The 22,730-nt window shown below is 34.4% G+C and overlaps 3 protein-coding genes and 1 non-coding gene across 5 annotated transcripts; 2 read left to right on the top strand and 2 right to left on the bottom strand.

The window, feature by feature from the left end:
• Positions 1–296: 296 nt before the first annotated feature.
• LOC125190366 (DNA repair protein recA homolog 3, mitochondrial-like) lies at positions 297–4,488 on the top strand. Its single transcript, XM_048087650.2, has 8 exons — positions 297–452; positions 539–578; positions 876–1,093; positions 1,198–1,285; positions 2,480–2,652; positions 2,744–2,890; positions 3,254–3,385; positions 3,966–4,488. Exons 1-8 carry the CDS (start codon positions 393–395, stop codon positions 4,341–4,343), a joined length of 1,236 nt encoding a protein of 411 aa, XP_047943607.1. The 5' UTR covers positions 297–392; the 3' UTR covers positions 4,344–4,488.
• Positions 4,489–9,132: 4,644 nt separating this feature from the next.
• LOC125188644 (uncharacterized) lies at positions 9,133–11,510 on the top strand. 2 transcript variants are annotated; one of them, XM_048085617.2, is made up of 6 exons: positions 9,133–9,356; positions 9,716–9,798; positions 9,893–10,014; positions 10,716–10,778; positions 10,862–10,946; positions 11,237–11,510. In XM_048085617.2, the coding sequence occupies exons 1-6, from the start codon at positions 9,210–9,212 to the stop codon at positions 11,427–11,429; spliced, it is 693 nt and encodes a 230-aa protein (XP_047941574.1). In that variant the 5' UTR covers positions 9,133–9,209; the 3' UTR covers positions 11,430–11,510. The 2 variants fall into 2 exon arrangements, with proteins under 2 accessions (XP_047941574.1, XP_047941573.1); XM_048085616.2 differs by having other exon boundaries at positions 10,671–10,778.
• A 3,861-nt stretch (positions 11,511–15,371) lies between these two features.
• On the bottom strand, positions 15,372–15,445 carry TRNAT-AGU (transfer RNA threonine (anticodon AGU)). Its single transcript has one exon. It is a non-coding gene; the product is annotated as a tRNA-Thr (tRNA).
• An 818-nt stretch (positions 15,446–16,263) lies between these two features.
• Positions 16,264–20,515, bottom strand: LOC125188643 (beta-galactosidase-like). Its single transcript, XM_048085615.2, has 18 exons — positions 20,188–20,515; positions 19,971–20,066; positions 19,786–19,898; positions 19,625–19,691; positions 19,436–19,528; positions 19,212–19,355; positions 18,833–18,921; positions 18,620–18,725; positions 18,423–18,510; positions 18,223–18,341; positions 17,960–18,124; positions 17,711–17,886; positions 17,515–17,624; positions 17,317–17,426; positions 17,120–17,230; positions 16,913–17,023; positions 16,631–16,836; positions 16,264–16,553 (listed from the first exon to the last, which is right to left on the bottom strand). The coding sequence occupies exons 1-18, from the start codon at positions 20,347–20,349 to the stop codon at positions 16,445–16,447; spliced, it is 2,175 nt and encodes a 724-aa protein (XP_047941572.1). The 5' UTR covers positions 20,350–20,515; the 3' UTR covers positions 16,264–16,444.
• Positions 20,516–22,730: the final 2,215 nt, after the last annotated feature.

The raw sequence follows: 22,730 nt of genomic DNA, 5'->3' as shown, positions 1-22,730 counted from the left end.
TTCAAGTGACAAGCTTTAATCCATCATTTTCACTCACTGAAAATTGAACTTGAACATAGATCGATTCTATACCCCTTAATTTCAAAAAATTAAAACTTTTATCACTCGTACAATCTGGTCAAACTACGTTTGACTGACCATGATTCCAATAATATTTTAGTGATTTTTTTAAGGTTTTTGAATACTATTGGTGAAATGATCCTGTATTTGAATTTATTGAAATGAGCCGTTATAGAATTTGCCTAACCCTAACAAAAGATATCTTTTGAAGTTAATTTTAATTAAGCGCTTTTCAGTTTTGTTGTGTGTCTGAAACAACGAAAGGCAAGAAGTTGAAAAAGGAGGGAAAATCCAGAAACCCTACAAATTGATTCTCTCACCTAATCTTTACAATGGCGAGGCTTCTGCGAAGTGCTTCCTCTCTCCGACGCTACATGTATCCGCAATTGCAGGTTTTCTTTTTTCCTTCTTTCCTCCAACATTTTTCCATTGCGCCAAATATCATTTCATTTTTTAACCTTGTTTTCATGGTTTGCAGGAATCCGGGTTTATTCAGCTGCGTCAATTTTCCACCAAAGGTAGTGAAAGTTTCTCAATCTGTTTCTATGCCCTACTTTTCGAATAATTGCAGTTTCATTTTCAATACCTCACAGCAGGATACTCCGCCAGTGGCTTCTGTGCATTTTATGAGAAGATAATTAAGATTATCGAAAGTACTTAACTTATAGTAGTAGTTCTAAGTTAGCACATGTTGATTTTTCTTTTCTTTGCATTGCCACTTTTCAAGGATATTTTAGTGTTAAGTTGCAATTGTTCTGATGCTCTTTGCAAGCTATGTCAGTAAGTCAGTACCATATGATTTTGTATGCCTGAAGGTAAAAGGAAAACAAAGAGTGCTGCAAGTGACTCTGGAGAAGAGAATATGTCCAAGAAAGACTTGGCTCTAAAGCTAGCATTAGATCAGATCACAAAATCATTTGGAGATGGATCCATAATGTGGCTTGGCAGGGATGATTCACATACGCATCACCCTGTGCTTTCCACAGGATCGTTTTCTTTGGATGTTGCGTTGGGAATAGGAGGATTCCCGAAGGTATGTTATGGAGAAGTTTGGACATGCCTATTTTATAATACACTTAAAATACGAATCCATTTTGATTATGTTCAATCTAATATTATATCTTTGAGTTTTATTAGGGGCGTGTAGTGGAGATATATGGTCCTGAGGCTTCTGGAAAAACAACCCTTGCATTACACTTGATTGCAGAGGCACAAAAACAGGGAGGTTTGTCAATATTCCCAATTTCCCACTCCTACGGGCCCCAATATGAGGATCAAATTATTGATGAAATATCCTTTAATTATAAACATATCCAAGCGATTAAGTTCATAATCATTACTTTCTCCGTCCATGATTCAGTTTTCTTCACAGAGGCAAACAACTTTTTAAAAACCCGTGCCGAGTCAAAATGACTTTTAAAATGGTGGACGGAGGGAGTATATGCCAATTGTTACAAAGTCATTGATATACTTTTTAACATGAACTACTGACTTTCACTAGTTAATATCCCCATAACACTCTGCAAATCTATCATCTGGTTGATTTTTCAGACCAGAAAGCTAATTATGATCGTCTGAAATTCCCCATAACATTTAAGACTATTCTAATTAGTAGCTTTCTGGTACTAGAAAGTTCCGTCCGATGATAAATAGAATAGTTTGGGTATTAAATGGTAAAAGTCAGCAGTTGATGATAGAAAACAGTAATTTTGGGATAAGATTTGATTACTGCTCTTTATATTAGGCTAAAACTAACCACTTTTTTATTTTAATCACCCCCTGACCTGCAAGATGCCTAATACATTATTACAACAAAATTATGTTTTGCGAATTTGTTTGCAGCTGAAGAGGGACCTTTTGCTGCATTCATGCAAGAGTTCAGTTTAATGGACCACTGAACAGCTTGAAACCTTACTTGTATTTACTCAAGGAAAAGTTTGGAAATTTGGGCTTTAATAGATAACCAAGAAAGAAAAACAGAACATTAAAATCTTTATATGCTCTTGCTGAGAAAGGCTTTTTGTCATCAATGCTTTTTGTCATCAATGTGATGTTTGGACCTATCAATCATTTAAATCCTAAGCTCCCATGCTCTTATGACATCATTACCGGTCCGTAGTCATCATCAAAGTCTCTCCATGCTCCCATGCTCTTATGACATCATCAAAGTCTCTTCACTGTTGTATGAAATAAGATGTAGAATCCTTTTAATTTTATTTTATTACTCTTATGTTTTTGTTGCTGTAAAAATCACAGTTTAACGAATATCATGTGGAAACTAATACATGTGTATGGTATTCTTGCAAAAGATTTCTAGTTCTAATAATTTATATGGAATAGGTTCTAATTAGTTGGACCTTCTTCATCCTTTGTCTTATTTGCAGACTTTGACACTTGGCTTCTATTCTTCCTTCTACAGGTTATTGTGCCTTTGTTGATGCCGAGCACGCACTTAATCCCTCTTTGGCTGAGGCCATTGGAGTAAATACCCGAAATTTGCTGATATCACAACCAGATTGCGGTGAGCAAGCACTCAGTCTGGTGGACACCCTTATCCGAAGTGGTTCAATTGATGTTGTTGTTGTGGATAGTGTCAGTAAGATTGTTACAGTTTCCCAAAAAAGTTGTGGGTAGGAGCTAACTGACAGTCTATTCTTACCTGATATGTGGTATCATCTTGTAGGTAGCTGCTCTGGTTCCGAAAGGTGAACTAGATGGTGAAATGGGAGATGCTCACATGGCTATGCAAGCTAGACTTATGAGCCAGGCACTACGGAAAATATGCCACTCTTTATCCCTCTCGCAGACCATATTACTATTTACAAATCAGGCATGCTCCCAAAACTTTTAATTAGTTCTGTTAATATTTATAATATCTCCTCCTCTTCTTAGTTTAGACTCTAGGCCTTAAGATATGTTCTGAGAGTCCTTAAAATGTGTAAACATCCACATAAATGAATAGTGTTCAGAACATGTCATGTCTACTTATACCTTTTTCTTGCGTACTGGAGTCAAGTGCAAGACTTGACCCTTTTAAGGCATGGAGATAAATCATAAAATATGTGGAACTGGTCGATCAAGTGAAACTAATTTGGTACAGTGTAAAATTTGGGTTAGGCTGGTAAACCGTAAAAGTAAATATCATTTTTGTTGTTTAGTGCTGTGAGTTGTGACAAGCTATGTTTGGTTATAGGTCCGGGCAAAGCTATCCACTTTTGGATTTGGTGGACCCACTGAAGTCACTTGTGGTGGGAATGCCTTGAAATTTTATGCTTCGGTACGTCTAAATATCAGGAGAACAGGAATGGTCAAGCAAGGAGAAGAGGTACTTATGTTGCTCATTTCTTGGATTCCTGAAGGCTGAAGCTCAGATCCTTTTTATTTTGATACGACTTTGTTCTTTGATTGGTGATTTGTTCTGTCTCACCTTGCTAATATATAAAAGACATAAAAGTTATTGTGTTTTGCTATGTATTTTTACCATTTTTTAGAGTCACATTCTCGCACACATGCTAACCACCCATTTAAGTGACTCAAACGTCTTACCTGCTTGTTGGTGGTATGCAGCAGGTCTATGTTGAAACACACTCTCAAACAACTAGAATACTATTAATGTGGAGTCTGATATTTCGAGTTAAATTTGATGAAGTGACTTGATGATAATGGCATTGTTACTTCGTATGGTGATTACTCTCTTACCTGATATCATCTGTAACGTATTTTTCTCGGTAGTCTTGAGTTACTCTTACCTAGTACTAGTGTTTATTCAAGAAAAGTTGAGGATAATGCATTTTGAATTATAGTTATTTTTACTCTAATAGTAACATAAGTCTGCGTATTTTTGAGACATTATTAAGTAATTCTGTATCAATTCCTTGTTTGACTGTGCTTTGTTTCTCCTGCAGATCACAGGAAGCCAAGTTGCTATAAAGATTGTGAAAAACAAGCATGCACCTCCATTTAGAACGGCAGAGTTCGAGCTCGAGTTTGGGAAAGGCATTAGCCGAGAGTCCGAGCTTATAAACTTAGGATGCAAACACAAGTTCATCACAAAATCAGGCTCGTTCTTGAAAATGAACGACCAAAACTTCCACGGTCAGGACGCACTCAAGCAACATCTTTCTGAAAATGCGAGTGTAAGAGAAGAACTGGAGAAGAAGCTAAGGGATAAGCTTCTGCATATGGAACCCGATCATGAAGACAAATCTCATAATGAAGAAGCTCTTGCTGCATTAGACATAACAGATGAAGAATCTCTTGCTGCAGCTGTAGTTGTAGCGTAGGCGTGTAGGGCCAGTCATTGCCTTCTCGTGCATCAATTGATTTCTCCAGTAGCAGTTATTCTGATAGTGTAATCCTATTATTATATCAGATTCAGATTGTGGAGTTAACAAAAAATTTGTGATTTGAAAGAGGCATATTGCGCAATTTGTTTGATTTTTCTATGCTTCTAGTGTCAATCGCATCTGCATTATGTACACTAGTAAATTGCCTGTATATTCAACCGTGGTTAGTTTTATTATTTTAACATCATTTCTTAGTGAAACTTTCGAGTAAAACGATTCCTTCTTATATACTATCTCCTTCCTTAAAAAATAAAAGTATTTGAAACAACACGGATTTTAATGCATAATTGATACAGTTAGAGAGAAAAATTGGTAAAGTAAGAAAAGAATGAGTAAGTAAGAGAGATGGAATGACTACGAAGGAGTATATGCGTGAGGTGACTGTTGTATATCCAAAGTGGCTGGTTGAACTAGCTCCAAGGTTCTTCAAAGTGTCAGGTCCTACGAAAATGAGCAAGCGCAAGAGACGAGCGTATTGAACCACTCTATGACAGATATCATGAACCTAACTCTTGGCGTTTAAGCAAAAGGCGTGCTTAGTCTTGTTTGGTATTTCCGAAGGGCTTTTGAAAAAGGGTTGTTCTGATTTGGGTGCTGCTAATCAGGTACGGTACTTCCATGTTAAGGGGATAGTGCCATGAAAGTCGAAACTTTTCCGTGCAAAGTTTTGAAGCAATTCTACAGGTGAAAGGTGTTTCTTTGTCTTTACAGATGATCGATATTTCTATTCACTTTCCCGTCTCACTCGGACCAGTGAATTTATTGATTCCACTTCTATCTGTCTGGATTGAAACTTTGGCTACGTTACTAACAGGCTAACCAGTTTTTTATTGATAAACGAATTTAAATTTAAAGGTCTAACCTGAGACCTTTGTACTAAGACATTAACCTCTCTACCGCTTGGCTAACTCAAACACATAGCCCGTTAACCTCTTTAACCATGCATTATATTGGCTAATGGCTACTTTTAGGTTGTTGTCTTCATTTTCATGTACCTAAAATACCAATGCGCCACAATAAGGGGACACTAATATTTGTATGTTGTGTTAAAAAAAATTGTGATAGTATGACATGATCCTATATCATATCTTTAGAAATCTCAATTATTTAGTCGTATTTGTTTAGATATTTGTTTCTTAGTATTCTAATCTTATAAATAGGAGATATTGTATTCATTTATTACAATTAAGGAATTATTATTTCTCCCCAAAGATAAAGTATGTTTTCTAATCCTAATTTGGATACCCTCCGCCGATCCTGATTGGACGCCGAAGTATTCTATTAGCCGCCAGTTATCGCGTTGCCCGATGGGAGGAACCCGCGCACAACTTGAAACTATTATTTTCACCGACCGGACGAAGAGCGCCGGAACACTTTTCGATCGCCGCAAACACGCTGCAGATCGCAATTAAGGAGAAGGTCCTTAACATAGTATTGCCACCATAATTTATTCATATTGTTGAAGCAGAGTTGTTTTGACGAAAACAAAAGCGCCATGTTGATATGAATAACATGCTCGGCATTAAGAATAAATATATCATTATTTAAATTCTATTTTTAATATAATAATTATTTATTTAATGATGATAATAATAATGATTCTTATAGAGAATATTGATGCTCAGTAGTCAGTAACTTATTTTAAGATTAAAAAATTATAGAGCACATAGGTGCTCGCTAAATTTATATTAATACTTTTTGTAAAAATTAAATATGTTACCGATCATCTTGGTGCTTGATAATCTGTTGCAATAATTCTTGTATTTATTTTGCGCAAAAAAGATAACAGAGTACATGATCTATCGCTTGGAAAGTACTCCTCGCTAAGTATAACTTAAAGCGAGCACAAAGGTGCTCAATAATTTACTCTAGTAATGTTGTGAAAAATAAATATGTCACGGAGCACATTATATACAAGTTATCTCTTGTAATGTTTTACCGGATTTATTTGCGTCGAAAAAACGGAGCACTTGACTTAGTGCTCGGGAAAGTGCTCGCTAAATATTACATTTCCCCAGCACCTTTGTGCTTGATAATTTCTCAATTTTTTTCCATAATCTGATTAAATCATTTTTTTTTCTCGTAAGTACTCACTAATATGGAAGGTGCTCGCTACGTGCTCGGTAATTTGTGAGCATATGCGATGTTTGGTAGTATTTGACAATTTTTGTATTACACTCTCACTTTTTGTAATCCAATAATTTAATGTTTAAGTTAGGTATAAATATTGATAATGGAATAAAAGTTATCAATCTTATTGAATGAGAATATTTGTGGCCGAAATATTTGAAATTTTAATATTATCCTTCTCTGAAATAATATGAGATTATTTATAGATAAACAAAAGATACACAATGAAGTTGCTCTTTTCATGTGTGATCAGTGATAGGATCATAAGATTATTTTAGGTGCAACTTTTACATAGATAAATCAAAATTGCAGAATGGCGTTGCTTTTTTCAAGTGTGAATGATATGAGATTACTTCAGTTACAACTTTGATACATACAAATGAAAATTGAATAGTGACGATACCTTGAAGTGTGAATGATATGAGATTACTTCAGTTACAACTTTGATACATACAAATGAAAATTGAATAGTGACGTTGCTCTTTTCGAATAGGGTTGGGGAAAAATACCAAAATATCAAAATACCAGCCTTATCGTAGTGAAAAAATATTGAAAATACCAAATTTTTGGTATGCCGTGACTTTCGGTACAGTATGATACCTTACCAAAAGATTCCGATAAGGTAACGGTATGAATTTTCAAATACCGCGGTATACCGCAGCATACCGAAATTCGGTATATACTGTAAATTAAGGTATATACCATAAACTAAGGTATATATCACAAAAATATAAACACAATTATATATAAAATATATTATATATATTTTTAAATCATAAAATCTATTGTGAAATATAAATATAATTATGAATAAAGTGTATTTAATTTATTTTTAAGATTATAAAATATAAATAATATTCTAAAAACTCTAATTTTCTATTTTAATTGATGTTGAAAGTCAGGTATACCGCAAAAGTAAGGTATACCAAACTTCGGTACGGTATACCGGAAACGAGGTACGGTATCGTTATGGAAATTCGTCATACAGAAAATAAGGTATACCGAAGTTCGGTATACCGAAAACTTTAGTAAGGTAAAAGTATAACTTTTTCGCATACCGTATTTACGGTATGTTGGTTTCGGTAAGGTATACCGTACCTACCCACCTCTAGGTATGAATGATACTCCATGGTCCGCTATTAAATGTCCAATTTTTTCATTTTTGTCCGTCCACCAATACATGTTCCATTTCACTTTTACCATATTTGCTAAGTGGACCCTACATTCCATTAACTCATTGCACTCACATTTTATTATAAAATCAATACATAAAGTAAATCCTACATTCCACCAACTTTTCTATCCACTTTATTATCTTATAAAGTTAAACAATTTCTTAAAATTCGTGCCAGTGAAATATGAGACATTTAATGGCGGATGGAGGGAGTATAAGATTATTTTATTTACAACTTTGGCACAAGGTGAATCCAAATTGCACTGTAACATTGCTATTTTCAAGTGTGAATGCACGAGACTATTTCAGTTACAACTTTTGCATAGATAAAGTCAAATTCCAGAATAATGTTCTTTTTAAGTACGGATGATATGCGACTTTTTCAGTTACAACTTTGGCATAAATAAATCAAAATTGCATAATGATATTTCTCTTTTGAAGTGTGGATGATAAAATATTATTTTAGTTACAAATTTGGCATAGATAAATCAAATTTGCAGAAGATGTTTATCTTTTCAAGTGTTAATTTAAAATAACTTTGCCATTTCCGTTGATCTTTTCATGTATGAATGGTTGTGGGATTATTTCAGTTACATCTTTGATATAAATAAGTCAAAATTGCACATTAGCATTCATCTTTTCGAGTGTGAATGATATGTGAATATTTCAGTTACAACTTTGCTATATATAAATCAATATTGCACATCATGTTGCTCTGTAAAAATTTTGGATTATGCTGAAGCAGTTTAAAAAGCTATAAATATAGTTCATCATTTTGTGTTATCACTCCAAGCAAAAATTTATTTTACTTTTACCCATAGTACGAATACATTTATGAATATTATATAAGTGACTATAGCAAATTTCAATATCCTCATCAAAATAAATTATTTAATGCTCATTGCAAATTAGGAACATAATTAAATCACCTTTTTCTTTTGAATAAAAATACAGATTCACGGATACTCCCTCCGTTTACTCCATCTACGAATACAAGTCATTTTTTCTATTTTGGTCCGTCCACAATATGAGTCTAAGTTTATTTCTACTATAAATGATATTAGACCCCACATTCTACTAACTCATTTCATTTACATTTTATTTAAAACTAATATATACAAGTGAGACTCATATATCATTATTTTTTCACCCATTTTTTTTAACATGTTTTTAAACTCATACTAGAAAGAAATGTAACTCATAGAGGGAATATATTACTACATAGTGTGCCCGAGTAATCATAATCATAATTGCATAAACCACTTCTTTCCTTCTTTTTTTCTCTTTATCAAACGTGATTGATTGAACATACCACGTGGCAATATGCCCACGCGACTAAATTCTTACTCAGACACACACTACTAACAATTTGTGGCTTTAAATTGAGAATCCCTTCCATTATTAAACACCAAATTTCATCAGCTCAGTGTTCAGAAAAACACCCCTTCAACTTAGAAGCTGCACCATCTCTAAAACCAAGGTAGTCAAATTTTAGTATCATGGAAAATATTGAAATCAAATCTCCAGCAACAATGCTGAAGCAAATAACAGTAGTAAACAAGCATGGCCAGAAACTTGATGGTTTGCTACATGATACTGGATCAACCAATATCGTTGTCTTATGCCATGCTTTTCGATCTACCAAGGTTGGCGATACGATCTCTTCTTTTATATCGATTGTATCAAAATTCCTCATGGGTCGAGATTCGGATCCAAAATCCTATCGCAGTTACAATTATGTAACTCAAATATGATTTTGGATCCAAATCTTGACCCATCTCATATTGTTGGCAATTGAAACTAAAAAATATAATACAACTATAAAGAGAACTGAAACCGAAATCGCTATATAAGTTTATGGGCCCATTCCCCTATCACTAATTGGTTTTTGGATGAAATTATCACAGGAGACAAATTTAGCGAATTCTTAATAGTAATTTCTTATAATGTTAATTAATGTTATAATTTTATTGATTCAATTGAGATTGATTTTTATAATTTGCAGGAGCACTTTGCAATGGTCAAGCTTGCTCATGCTTTGGAAACTGAAGGAGTCACAGCATTTCGCTTTGATTTTTCTCTAACTGAGTTACTTATTCTTTCTGACTCGACAATAATTCTTTCGATGTTAAAAATTGGGAAATATAAATTAGAATTATTGGGTTTCATAAATGATGTGTAGGTACACTGAAGACTCTTATTATAGTGGTAACTACGATAGTGAGATTGAAGACTTGAGAGCTGTGGTTGAATACTTCTCTACAATAAACCGTCCGGTTGCTGCAGTTCTTGGCCATAGTAAAGGTACATTTGCCACAATAATAATTAAATTAATTTTTAGATACAATTATACGAAGGGATATTGACATCTAATCACAAAACTTTTAAAAAGTTGGGTTTTTCCCACGAATTTTAAAATTGGCAAATAATATACGAACTTTATCTCGGATTTGTTTTTCCCACGAATGAAATAATTCTTCAAATAAACGGATTTTTTTTCGTAATTTTCAACAACAATTTTGAGAGCTTCAAGTTTTTCAATCTTTGAAGATAATTTTTTCTTGAATCACACCCTCCAAAATTGTTCTTCAATGTATTAAAATAACATGAATTTTTTCATTCGTGGGAAAAAACAAACAAGGGGTAAAGTTCGTGATATTATTTGCCAATTTTAAAATTCGTGGGAAAAACCCAACTTTTAGAAAGTTTTGTGATATTAGATGCAAATATCCCTTATACAAATTACATGACTTTCAAATTAATACAACACAAAAATATAGTACTCCTAATTCTCCTAAATGAAACTATAGCCCACACCCTTAATTAGTGGTAAATAATTTATTATTGAGTCAAGCTCGATCTTTATTTACCAAATATTTCAAGAGTTTAAATAAATTTAAAGTTTGAGATAAAATTGATTTGGCATAAATCCTTTTTTTTTTTTTTTTTGGATATTTCAGGTGCCAATATTGTCCTTGAATTTGCATCTAAATATCACAATGTAGGTGCTGTGATCAATGTCTCTGGCCGTTATGATCCATGGCACATCAACCTTAAAAATAGAAATGGTATCATAAATTTAAATAAATTCTACATTTTTTCTCAAATTTGAGTTATGCTAATTAATGAATGATGATTCAAATTTCAACAGCAACCTCGGAGGAAGAAGTGAAAGATGTTAAGCAGCTGAACAGTAGCATTGATGAAGAATGGCTTACGATGGACCCCAGATGCAAGTAAGTACTACTCCCTCCGTTCCTTGTCAATTGCGACACTTCTTTTATGCACGGAGATTAATAATAGTTTGTTGAGCGGAGGATGAATAAATTAAAAAAAAATAAAGTGAGAAAAAGTATATATTTTTTCTAAAAATAGAAATGACTCAATTATGTTACAACTTCCTAAAATAGAAAAGTAACCTAATTGAAGTGGAACAGAGGAAATATATGGATAGCTTTAATTAAGCATGTGGTGTATATAAGAAGTGGAAATGGTCAAAGTTGTGGAAAATGTATGGAATGCACAGGGTGCTGACGGTTCATGGCACGGCGGACAACGACGTGGCGTTGGACGAAGCATACGAGATCGGGAAGGTGGCACCGAACCACCAGCTGAAGTTGGTCGACGGTGCTGACCATACTTATGAATCTCGGCTGGACCAGCTTGCTGCTGCGGTTGTGCCCTTTGCCAAGGAATGCTGCTTCCAATCACTTGCCTGAACAAGATGCAATCCCATGTTGTCTCATTCTTATTATGTATCTTTAATTCCGGATTACATATAATAAAGCTCAATTAAACTATCGTGCAATATTCTTATTAACAATTATGCGTGGTTGTGGTAATTTTATAAAGAGCAATGTGGTGCGTCATTTAATGATTCGACTACGCATATATCCAAACTCTACACTATTAATATATTATCCGCTTTGGATAAAGCTTCACAATTTTGTTCTTGTGACCCTTCCCAAAATGCCTCATATTGTAGAAATAGTAAGAGTTAAACTTATATTTTCTTTGCACATTTTCTAATTCACATCGCATTTTCTAATTCCACGTTGCTAGATAGTTTGAACCCAACTGTCACGACAACACTTTGATAAGAATAGCAAACTCATTTTACAGCAACTAGGGGAAGATTAAAGAAGTGGGGAAGGAAGAGGAACATTGACGCAGCTTAAAATAGCTCGAAATAATAGATCAAATGCTGCAACGATTGGCAGAGAAGAAGTATTTTTTGTTTCTTGTTCGGGTATAGCAGCTACTTTCAAATCTATGTTGATCCGGAAGACCAAGACAAAACCAAATTCACTTCCCTTTCGGAATGTATGGTTACAGAAGAATGCCTTTTGATTTGTGCAACACACCTAAACATTTCAAATGTGCATGATGAGTATCCTTTCTGATCTACTTGAGGAGTGCATCAAAATCTTCATGGATGACTTCATGGTGTATGGTGACTCGTTTGAAATACGCCTACATCATTTGGATGTGGTATTGGAAAGGTGCCTAAAGTAGAACTTGGTTCTAAACATTGAGAAATGTCATTTCATGGTCAACGAGGGTATTGTACTTGGGCACATAGTGTGAGAGACATTCATGTTGATCAAGTGAAGGTAGAGGTGATTTCTGCGCTGCCTCATTCAAGTAACTATAAGGAGATATGTGGGTTTCTTGGCCATGCAACATTTTATAGGAGATTCATAAAAGATTTCGCCAAGGTGGCGCAGCCTTTAACAAGTCTCCTTCAAAATGATGTTGAGTTTGACTTTGATGACGCGTGTAATGAAGCTTCAGCTATGATAATCCATGCACCAAACTTGGATTATCTGTTTGAAGCGATGTGGATGCAAGTGATTTGCAGTGGTAGTTGTATTGGGCCAGAAGATTGATGTGAACAGTTACGTTATCTTCTATGCTTTGAAAACACTCAACCAAGCTCAGAGGAACTATGACACCATATAAAAGGAGATGCTAGCAGTTGTGTACTCTTTCGATAAATTTCGACCTTACCTACTGATGTCTAGCGAAGAAAGAGTTAAAACCCAGACTGATCCGTTGGGTGCTACTCCGTCCGTTCCATCTAAGATGACACATTTCTTAATCAGCACGGGATTTTAGAAGTTGTTGGTTAATGTGTTTAATTGGAGAGAAAATGTGAGGAGAAGTATTAAATGAAGACAAAAAGAGAGTTGAATATTTGATGAGGGAGATAAAAAGTAGTTGGGTATATTAATTGGAGAGAGAAAGTTTTCAAAAGTAGAAATGTGTTATCTTATTTGAGATAAACTAAAAATGAAAGTGTGTCATCTTAAGTGAGATGAAGGGAGTATTACTTTAAGAATTTGATTGGGAAGTACTCCCTCCTTCCTTGTTAACAGAGACATTTCTTTTCAGCACGGAGTTTAAGAATATTGTGTTAATTGATGATGGAAAAAATAAGAGAGATGAAGAGAGAACAAAGTAAAAGGGGAAATTACATTTTGAGAAAAATAGAAATGACACAATTAACTTCAAACTTTCCAAAATAGAAAAATGACTCTATTAACATAGAACGGGGAAGTAAAAGATAAGAAAGGAACATGAAACAAAGTAGCTCCCAAAGGAATAATGAGGAGGCTATACCATATGCATTTCCTGAAGAGCATTTATATTACAATGAGATTCATTCCAAACTGATCAGTTGGACAAATGTCTCGACTCAAATGATCCAAAGGAAGCGCCAAAGGAAATGAGCAAAATGAAAGAAGAGCCACGGTTTTCCGACTTAGTAAACAACTGATACACGGATTTTGCATGGTTTTAAGGCATAGATTTTATTCGTTTTGTTTAATGTTAATCATTCATATTATGTCCATTATTGAAATATTTGGTATTTTGAAGTGTTTGTTTAGAAATTATAGAAGAAGATTTAAAAAGGTACAAAATGTCAAAACTGAAAAACAGCCTTAGTTCGAGCCAATTTTTCTGGTAATTTTGAAGTCCAATAAGTCCTTAATTCATATCATTCACTTTTTCTTTGAAAGAGTTTCGTGTTGGTATTTTGCATGCCTCAATCGAAATTCTATAGAAAAAGTTGTGACCATTGTATGAACATTGCGCAGAACAACAAAAAAATGAAGAAAATTAGATAGAAATTTAAGAAAGGAAAGAAATTGATGCATTATTTGGATTACACTCTTTACCATGTTTAAACTATTTTCAAGACTATATATACCCATATCCTTAATTGATATTCCCTCCGTTCCACGTTACTTGAGACGTTTTTTTTCGGCACGAGATTTAAGAAAATTGTGTTTAGTGAGTTAAATAAAGTGGAAGAAAAAATAAAGTAAGGAAAGAAGAGAGAGTAAAGTAAAGGAAATGATAAAATAAGTGAGATTAGATGTTTTGTTTTTAGCCAAAAAAAGAAATAACTCAAATAATTTGGGACAACCCAAAAGAAAATACGACTCAAATAACTTGGGTCGGAGGGAGTAATATTCATTTCATAGCCTCCAATCATTCTCCCTCTCAACATATAAAGTCTTCCATCCCATATTAAAAATGTGGATGTAAACAATTTTGTCAAAGGAAACGTCACATGAGTTACTTGAGGCGTTTTTTTTCGGCACGAGATTTAAGAAAATTGTGTTTAGTGAGTTAAATAAAGTGGAAGAGAAAATAAAGTAAGGAAAGAAGAGAGAGTAAGGTGAAAGAAAGGATAAAATTGGTGAGATTAGATGTTTGGGATAACCCAAAAGAAAATACGACTCAAATAACTTGGGACGGATGTAGTACTATTCATTTCATAGCCTCCAATCATTCTCCTTCTCAACATATAAAGTCTTCCTAGGGATGGGTAGGTAAGGTATACCTTACCGAAACCACCATACCGTATACCTTACCGTAAATACGGTATGCGAAAAAGTCATACCTTTACCTTACCAAAGTTTTCGGTATACCGAACTTCGGTATACCTTATATTCGGTATGACAAATTTCCATACCGATACCGTACCTCATTTTCGGTATACCGTACCGAAGTTCGGTATACCTTATTTTTGCGGTATACCTGACTTTCAACATCAATTAAAATAGAAAATTAGAGTTTTTAAAATATTATTTATAGTTTATAATTTTAAAAATAAATTAAATATAATTTATTCATAATTATATTTATATTTCACAATAGATTTATAATTTAAAAATATATAAAATATATTTTATATACAATTGTGTTTATATTATTGTGGTATATACCTTAATTTACGGTATATACCTTAGTTTACGGTATGTACCGAATTTCGGTATGCAGCGGTATACCGCGGTATTTGAAAATTCATATCGTTACTTTACCGCAATCTTTCGGTAAGGTATCATACCATACCGAAAGTCACGGTATACCAAAAATTCGGTATTTTCGGTACGGTAAGACCGATTTTTCGGTATTTCGGTATTTTTCCCCAGCCCTAAGTCTTCCATCCCATATTAAAAAATGTGGATGTAAACAATTTTGTCAAGGAAATATCACATGAGTTGGACGATTTGTGGATCTATGAGTTTCCATACATTACGTATGTAATAACTGATCGTATAGAAGATGGGTTAAGTATTTCGAAAGTTGTTATTCCGCACAGATACTTTACAAAATCTAACTGTCGCAATATACAAAAATGGAACGATTGCTCTCGTTGAGAGTCGAACTCAAGACCTCCCGCTTACTAAACGGGTGCTCTAACCAACTGAGCTACGAGAGCAACTGTTACACTTGCGAGTATTGTTATATAGACTATGGTAAAAGTGGAATCGAAGACATTCATGTTTTGGGATATTGGCCCTAAATATCTTAAAAATTTCAAAAATTTGTTTTTATTGGAAAATGATACTCCCTCCATCCCAACTCCCAAAAGAGTATGAATAATGGATTTAGCACGGGTTTTAATAAATAAGGAAAAAAGTAAAAGAGAGAGAAATAGTAGTGAAAATAATATTAGTGGAGAGTGGGTCCATATTATTATAATGGTATAAGCTGTTAATAGTAATGTTATAAGTTGTAAATAAAATAATGTGTAAGAGTAGTATGTTGTTTGACTTTTTCCAATTTAGGAAGTTCATACTCTTTAGGGACGGACGAAAAAGAAAATAGTTCATACTCTTTGGGGACGGAGGGAGTATCATGAACTTTATCCATACCAACGGAAAAAGTTCGTGATATTATTGCCAAGTTGAAAGTTCGTGGAAAAAAAACAAATTTTTATAAAATTTTATGATATTAGGGGCCAATATCCCTTGTGTTTTTAGCGGCAAAACATTCTCCCTCCGAATCCATTTAAATTCCTCTGAACTGGTGTACAATTAAACTGGCAGACTGATATGTTTTGCTTTAATTTAGGCTAAAAAATACTGAAAACTGTCATGGCATTTGGATGCAATGATTTCTAGCACATGTTTTGCCAGAATTCACAATTCTTCTTTTTATATTAAATTTTACTGGACAATGTTGCAAAGAGTGATTATGCTATTGGATGAAATATGATATTCAGACTGATATATATCTTGATTGTTGCATTGAATATATAACAAACCACCTCCTTTTTTTATAGTATTGAACTTAACTAACTAGCTTCATAACTTTCAGATATGTATGTCTGTATGAGAACAAAACTACATCTGTAATTAGCTCTATAATTCACCAGTCTTGTTTTTTGATTCAATCACATCTTATTTTCTATAGGCAGCTTATCTTCTATTCTTAATCATGCTGTCCTCTTCACTAAGGAGATCTTCGTTGGGTCGCCGCCCCATTCCTCAAACACGACCAACAAATTCCCGCTCGGTTTCAGCCATGACCGCGGAACATGGTACCTGAAATTCACACCACTTGTTACGTTGCTTGCAATAAAATCATGTCACGTAATTGCGATTGTGGATTCGCGCCTTACCATCTTTGTGAGGGCTGATTGCAATTTCTTTGGCATTTCTTCTCATTGAATGTGCCTGCATAGTTGCAGTTCCCACAGTTACCCTTTGCTATGTATGCCGGCCAGTGTCTGCCTATGCTTTGCCCGTTTATCCATATCTCGCCTTTGCCCATGCTCATCATGTCCACAGCCAATGGATCCTCCCCGCCTGGTGCCTCAAATGTAGTCTGCAAACAAATGAAACAGATTTAAACTCTACTGTCATCAAAACTCATCAGGGCTCGCTCGAGTGAGACCGGCTACCTTGTACCACGTTAGGGGCTGCTTCTGAGCAACAAGGGATCCTTGCACCCATTCAACCGATGAACTTCCTGTCACTGTCCCAAGGCTCAGCGACTCGCCTCTCAAGCCAGTCTATTCATGTAGAATAATAACACAATGATGAATTTGATCCCAAAATTTTAATTAGGAGGAAGGAAAAATCTGCTGATTAATTCAACAGCATCTAACCTTGTAGGACCATTCCTGCTTTGTCAAGTCTCTCGTGCCCGCATTGAGGCCGTTCAATGTGACAGGTCCAAGAACGCCTTCGTTCCACCTCTCGTAGTGCAAACCCACATTCTGACATATTCAAGAAATAAAACGAGTCCCGTAAGAGATTGGACAATGCTGGTGTGAGATAAGAGTAAAAGTACGGTTCCACTGACCGGAAGGCCCACAGAAACGCTAAGTAGAGATATTTTGTTAACTCCGGCTCTCAAATTTACTTTGCCACTGTATGTCACTTTAGGATTGTCCAGACTTCCGTACACAGTTCCTGATGTAGAGGCAGAACCATATCAATATATATATAGATAAGAAAGGAGAAGACGCGTACATTTACATAACAAGAGACTATAAATCACCTGCTAGCTTTCCGTTGACGAAAACATGCAAGGCATGGCCAGCTGACATAACTGTGAGAAGAGGCCATTCGCCACTCTTCAAGAATCCTTCGTCGGATGCTATATTTACACTGAAAATTTGTATCGTAATGAGTGATCACATCAACCTCTTTTGGCCTGAAACATTCAAGATGAAACTCGATAGTTGATCACTTACTCTGTCAGATACCACAGATAATCAGATGAATCTCTTGTAACACTTAGTTGCTCCCATAAGCCGGACTTTGTAACTGTGTCTCTATCATCTGCCGAAGGAGTCTCTTCGTTGTATGATTGCCAACTTAACGCACCACCCACAGGTAACATTTTCGGTGTGGAGCTTTTTGAGCTAATCTGCAGCCACATGTAAAAATATTGAAATCTTTAATTCATTTAGGATTACTATAGAGATGTCATGTTAGCTTACTCTTGCAGTGTTGTAAACAACAGTCTTGCAGTCGGGAAGAATGCTGATCGACCAAGGGGGCAAATCATACTGCACGTTTTGGAATGTCAGCTTCGTAGAGAATGTAGGGTCGTAGTTGGAGAGAAATGCAGCACAAGCCCCAGTCTTGGATCTGAAGACATGAACCTGAGGATCGGATGATAAGCACGAGGTCAATGCAAAATGTTAAAAGTACAATCAAAGAGAAATTTTAGTTGGAAAGCTAAGATTTTATCGATTTTCACCTCTTGGTTTTTCCCGGGCCACGTGACTGTGGGATAAGACGACACTAGAGCTGGTTCACATTGCTTGATTGCTTTGTGCAAGTCCCTCAAGTGCCCCCACTTAGGCTCGTTCAATAGTCCTATTCACCAAACAATGGCTCGATCAATTCTTCGTGAAGAACATCACTGAACACGATGATAGTACTGATATTAAAGGTTACCATATTCATCGATTGGAGCATCGTAATCATAGCTGGTGGCAACAAAAAGACCAGCTGCATTTCGTCCAAAGTTCGTCCCTCCATGATACTGGTACCGTACAAACATGCAACAGAAGACAAACATTTTGTTATCTGCCAATCCTTCACTTCTTTCGAATCAGGATACCGTAACTGCCTATTTTGAAGAGTCAACTTACCATGTAATAATTGAAGAAGGAGCCGTTGTTCTGCACAAACCTAGCCACTGCAAAGGCCATGTCTTCAGCAGGTCTGTAAGGAATCGTTCCACCAAATTGTGTATACCTACACGACGTATGAAAGACTTAAAGTATCCAATCAAACAATGAGATCTTCCATATTACAGCTGAAAAATTGAGTTACTTATGCAGATAGCTAAGTTCATTCTTTACCAGCCAGTCCAGGCTTCAGTCCACATTTTTGGCTTGTTCGGCCTGTTAGGATGAAAGCCTTCGCAGTAGAACCCGTTACAAGTATCTATCTGTAACGATTACACATGATTAGGAAATATTCACAAGAACAAAGAAATGTTGCAGAAAATAAGCAAACGTCACACGATAGCTTGACTGATATGATCATTAATTCAACAAGTCAAATCATTAGTAGATTTTTGGACCGAGCTGTCCCTTTGTCGCGTATTATTATAACAAGAAAACGATAGTTATAAACTCAATAAGCCGTTTTTTAAAAGTGAAATCAATAAAAAAACATATCGATCTGACTTGTTTGAAACTATACACACAAGTTAGAGAAAAAGTGAAAAATTCTCACCATGGGATCGGGGGCAGTTTCTTGCTTGCACATGATCCACGGGACACCGGTATTTTGAGCCACCGCCATTTTTGCAGCCCATGCTGAGTAAGCTTTACCAGGAGCACCAATTTCCCACTCCACTGGTCCATACTCATTTTCTATCTGCCAATATTCATCTCTCAAAACTGGTCACAACAAAATTGCCAACTCATACATACATATACGTGTGCGCGCGTATGTACCTGAGACATGATAATAGGTCCTCCCTGGGGCTCAAACAAACTCTCTGACTTCATCAACCCGACTATCCTTTGAACAAAACTTTGCATAGCCGCCTTCATCACAATTAAACATGTACATACCAAAATCATCAGCTACAAAAATCCTCATTTCAAATACAATGTGAGTATGTTTTGTGTGAGAGTGTAGACCTTGAAAGGGCCATTGTCTGTTCTGAACTCGATTCCCGGCACATACTTGAGCCAAACAGGGAATCCCCTGCATCACAATTGAGCAGCAAAATCATTTCAGTGATCAAGAAACAATGTAGTAGCTCATAAAAATTACTTGGATTTGACATCATAAAAATCACCCAAAATTCCACTCTGCACAAACAAAAGGCCCAATGCGGAGGTGCACGTAGAGACCTGCTTGGTGCGCCAATTTGATGAACCTCACGAGGTCGAAACGCCCTTCAAAATTGTACTGCCCACAACAATAAACCCAATAAAAATTGAATCTTTTTTCCTATATGCAAAAATTATGAAGTAAATGTACCTTCCCAGGAGAAGGCTCATGCCCATTCCAAAACACATATGTCTGTATAACATCCAACCCACCATCTTTAGCCTTTTGAATGAGATCAGGCCACATCTATCACCAAGAAAATAATCAAGTCAAGCAAAACAATTCGATCTTTTTTAGTAAGCTATCACCAAGAAAATAATCAAGTAAAAAAAATTCAATCTTTAATAGTTAAATGAAAAATTGGTACCTCAGGTGTGCTTCTTGGATAGTGAATGGAACCAGAGATGAGAATTTTCCTCTTCCCATTAATGATGAAGGATTTGTCATCATAAGAAACTGTGGCTCCAACAGATGAACAGGCCAACAATAAACTAAACATGATTCCCAACATTTTTAAGGTTGAACCCATGGCTTTTGAGACAGAGACAGAAAAAGGGGTTCAATTTGAAAACTTTCTTGACCCCTTTGTTGTTTTGGAGAAAAAAGTTGGAATTTATATAGGATGATAGGTAGTGCGTTTATGTTTGAGATGACAAAGAGGAAGTTTGGAGTTTTGGTTATTTGTGCATGAGATAATGGGAAAGCTCCAACTGCTTTTTATAAAGATTGAAGAGGAAAGAGACAAATCCATATACTCTTATTCTAGGTGGGGTTAAGTGAGAGACCAGATTTGTATGAACTAATCTCTTTTTTTCACTTCTTGCTGCACCACAATTTCGCCCAAACTGGATTCGGTGAAAAATTAATAAAGCTTGATGATGAAAAAATACTCCACTTGCATACCAAGCAATATATGGATATTTCACATTCTTCAATTTTTTGACTTATTTGTCAATATTACGTCAACTTTTTAAGTTTTCCATAGATTCTAAGAAATATCCCTTTCAACATATGATAAATTGCGAGATACCTAGATCAAATTTTAATTCATTTAGAAACTTTTGCACATTTTCTATCCCATTTCGCTCTTTCCGGTCTCAAGGGCACAATTGACAATTTTTTTTATATCATCTTCTCTGTTTCTTATTTTTATTGTTAATTACAATATACTGTATATTATTGTTTGTATTCAATCATTTATTTGTGTACGATTTTTTTTATCAAAATTCAAGACTATTATAGTTAATACATCATTATTAATTATTATACTTTAAAATTGTATATTTGAAAGACTTATTTTTTTTCTTTTTTTCAAATTTGTTTTATTCATTAATGGTAATTAAACTAAAAATATATTCCCTCTTATCCCTAATAAATGTAGAATATTTGTCAACTCTCTCGCTTAAAAATATTACTATTCCTTATCCCTAATAAATGTTTGTCTCGCCTAAAAATATTAGTATTCCTTCATGTCCCTAACAAATGTTTCAAACCCCCTAATAACAAAAGAATAAAGATAAACTGACAAAATATTATATATACAAAATGTCCTTCAAATTTAAATAGGATAAGATCAAATTATTTTGAATTGATAGCATCATTAGTTATATACTTGTGTGACTAATTTGACCATATTTACAATCATAGGAGGAAAATTATATTAATTAAATTTTTCCTTTGTTTTAAAAAAATTATGTGATTGATTTTATTTTTGAAAATATCCACCGCTATTAAAAGATTCAAAATGAAATTTTTGACAGAATAATCATTCATAGTATTTTAATGAAATGATTTTTATTATTTATTTTTGTGAAGATAAATAAATTTTTCGTTTTTCTACAAAGCAAAATTTGGGAAGAATACTTTTCTATATGAAATTTCTCTTGTATTATGTCATATATATTTTTAAAATTACTAATATTTTATTTTCAATTCTAACTTTTAATCTATAAAATATACCCCAGCATTATATATACTACTCCCTCCGTCTCATAAAAGATGTCATACTTGTGGGACAACAATGGATTTTAGAAGGTTTTTTTTGTGTGTTAGGTGGAAAGAGAAAAATATAATATTTATTTTATTGTGAGAGAAATTTTTTTCTAAAAATAAAAATGTGTCATCTTTAATAGGATAAATTAAAAAAAATGAAACATTGAGACAGATGGAGTACAACTTTTATTAATCTATTACTACTCTACTAAAAATTAGTATTCCCTCGCATCCCTAATAAATGTTTCATATCCCCTAATAGAAAATTAGTATTCCCTCTTTTTCTTAATAAATGTGTCATATCTGTAATACATATTTCAAAAAATTAACCTATTTAGATTAATAAATGTTTCTCTCTTATTATTTTTAGTAAGTCAACTACATATGTTATTAGTTTATTCTACTCATAGGCATTTATTAAAATAATATATAAAAATAGGAGTCATGCCTTCACCAATTTTATCCATTCACTTTCTAACATAAATTCAAATAATTTCTTAAATCTCACACATGTCAAATATGAGACATTTATTAGAGATTTGAGGGAATATAAATCATTCAAATATGAGACATTTAGTATTTCCTCATATTCCTAATAAATGTTTCATATCCCTATAAATGTTCTGAATGGGGTTGGCAACAGAAGAACAAATAAATCAGAATATATTTAGTAGATTATTTAGAAAAAACTTGAATTAAAACATGTTTTTGATTAATTAAAACCTAATACCTGCTATTCTACGCAGAGGATTTAAAACCTTTTTTTTTATTTTTTCAAAGAATTGTATATTGCTCGCTACTTCTTCACATGATGATCTTGAACACTGGATCACGAATCTTCTGATTTGTTTTCGAACTATATTTTGATATCAGGGTGGACTGATCTTATCAAATATGTAGGACTTGAATAAAGAAGAC

The sequence above is a fragment of the Salvia hispanica genome, chromosome 5 (assembly GCF_029641045.1).
Source record: "Salvia hispanica isolate PSC_SH4W2 chromosome 5, Shi_PSC_v1, whole genome shotgun sequence".
Lineage (NCBI taxonomy): Eukaryota > Viridiplantae > Streptophyta > Magnoliopsida > Lamiales > Lamiaceae > Salvia > Salvia hispanica.
This window is presented reverse-complemented; position numbering and strand designations above follow the sequence as displayed.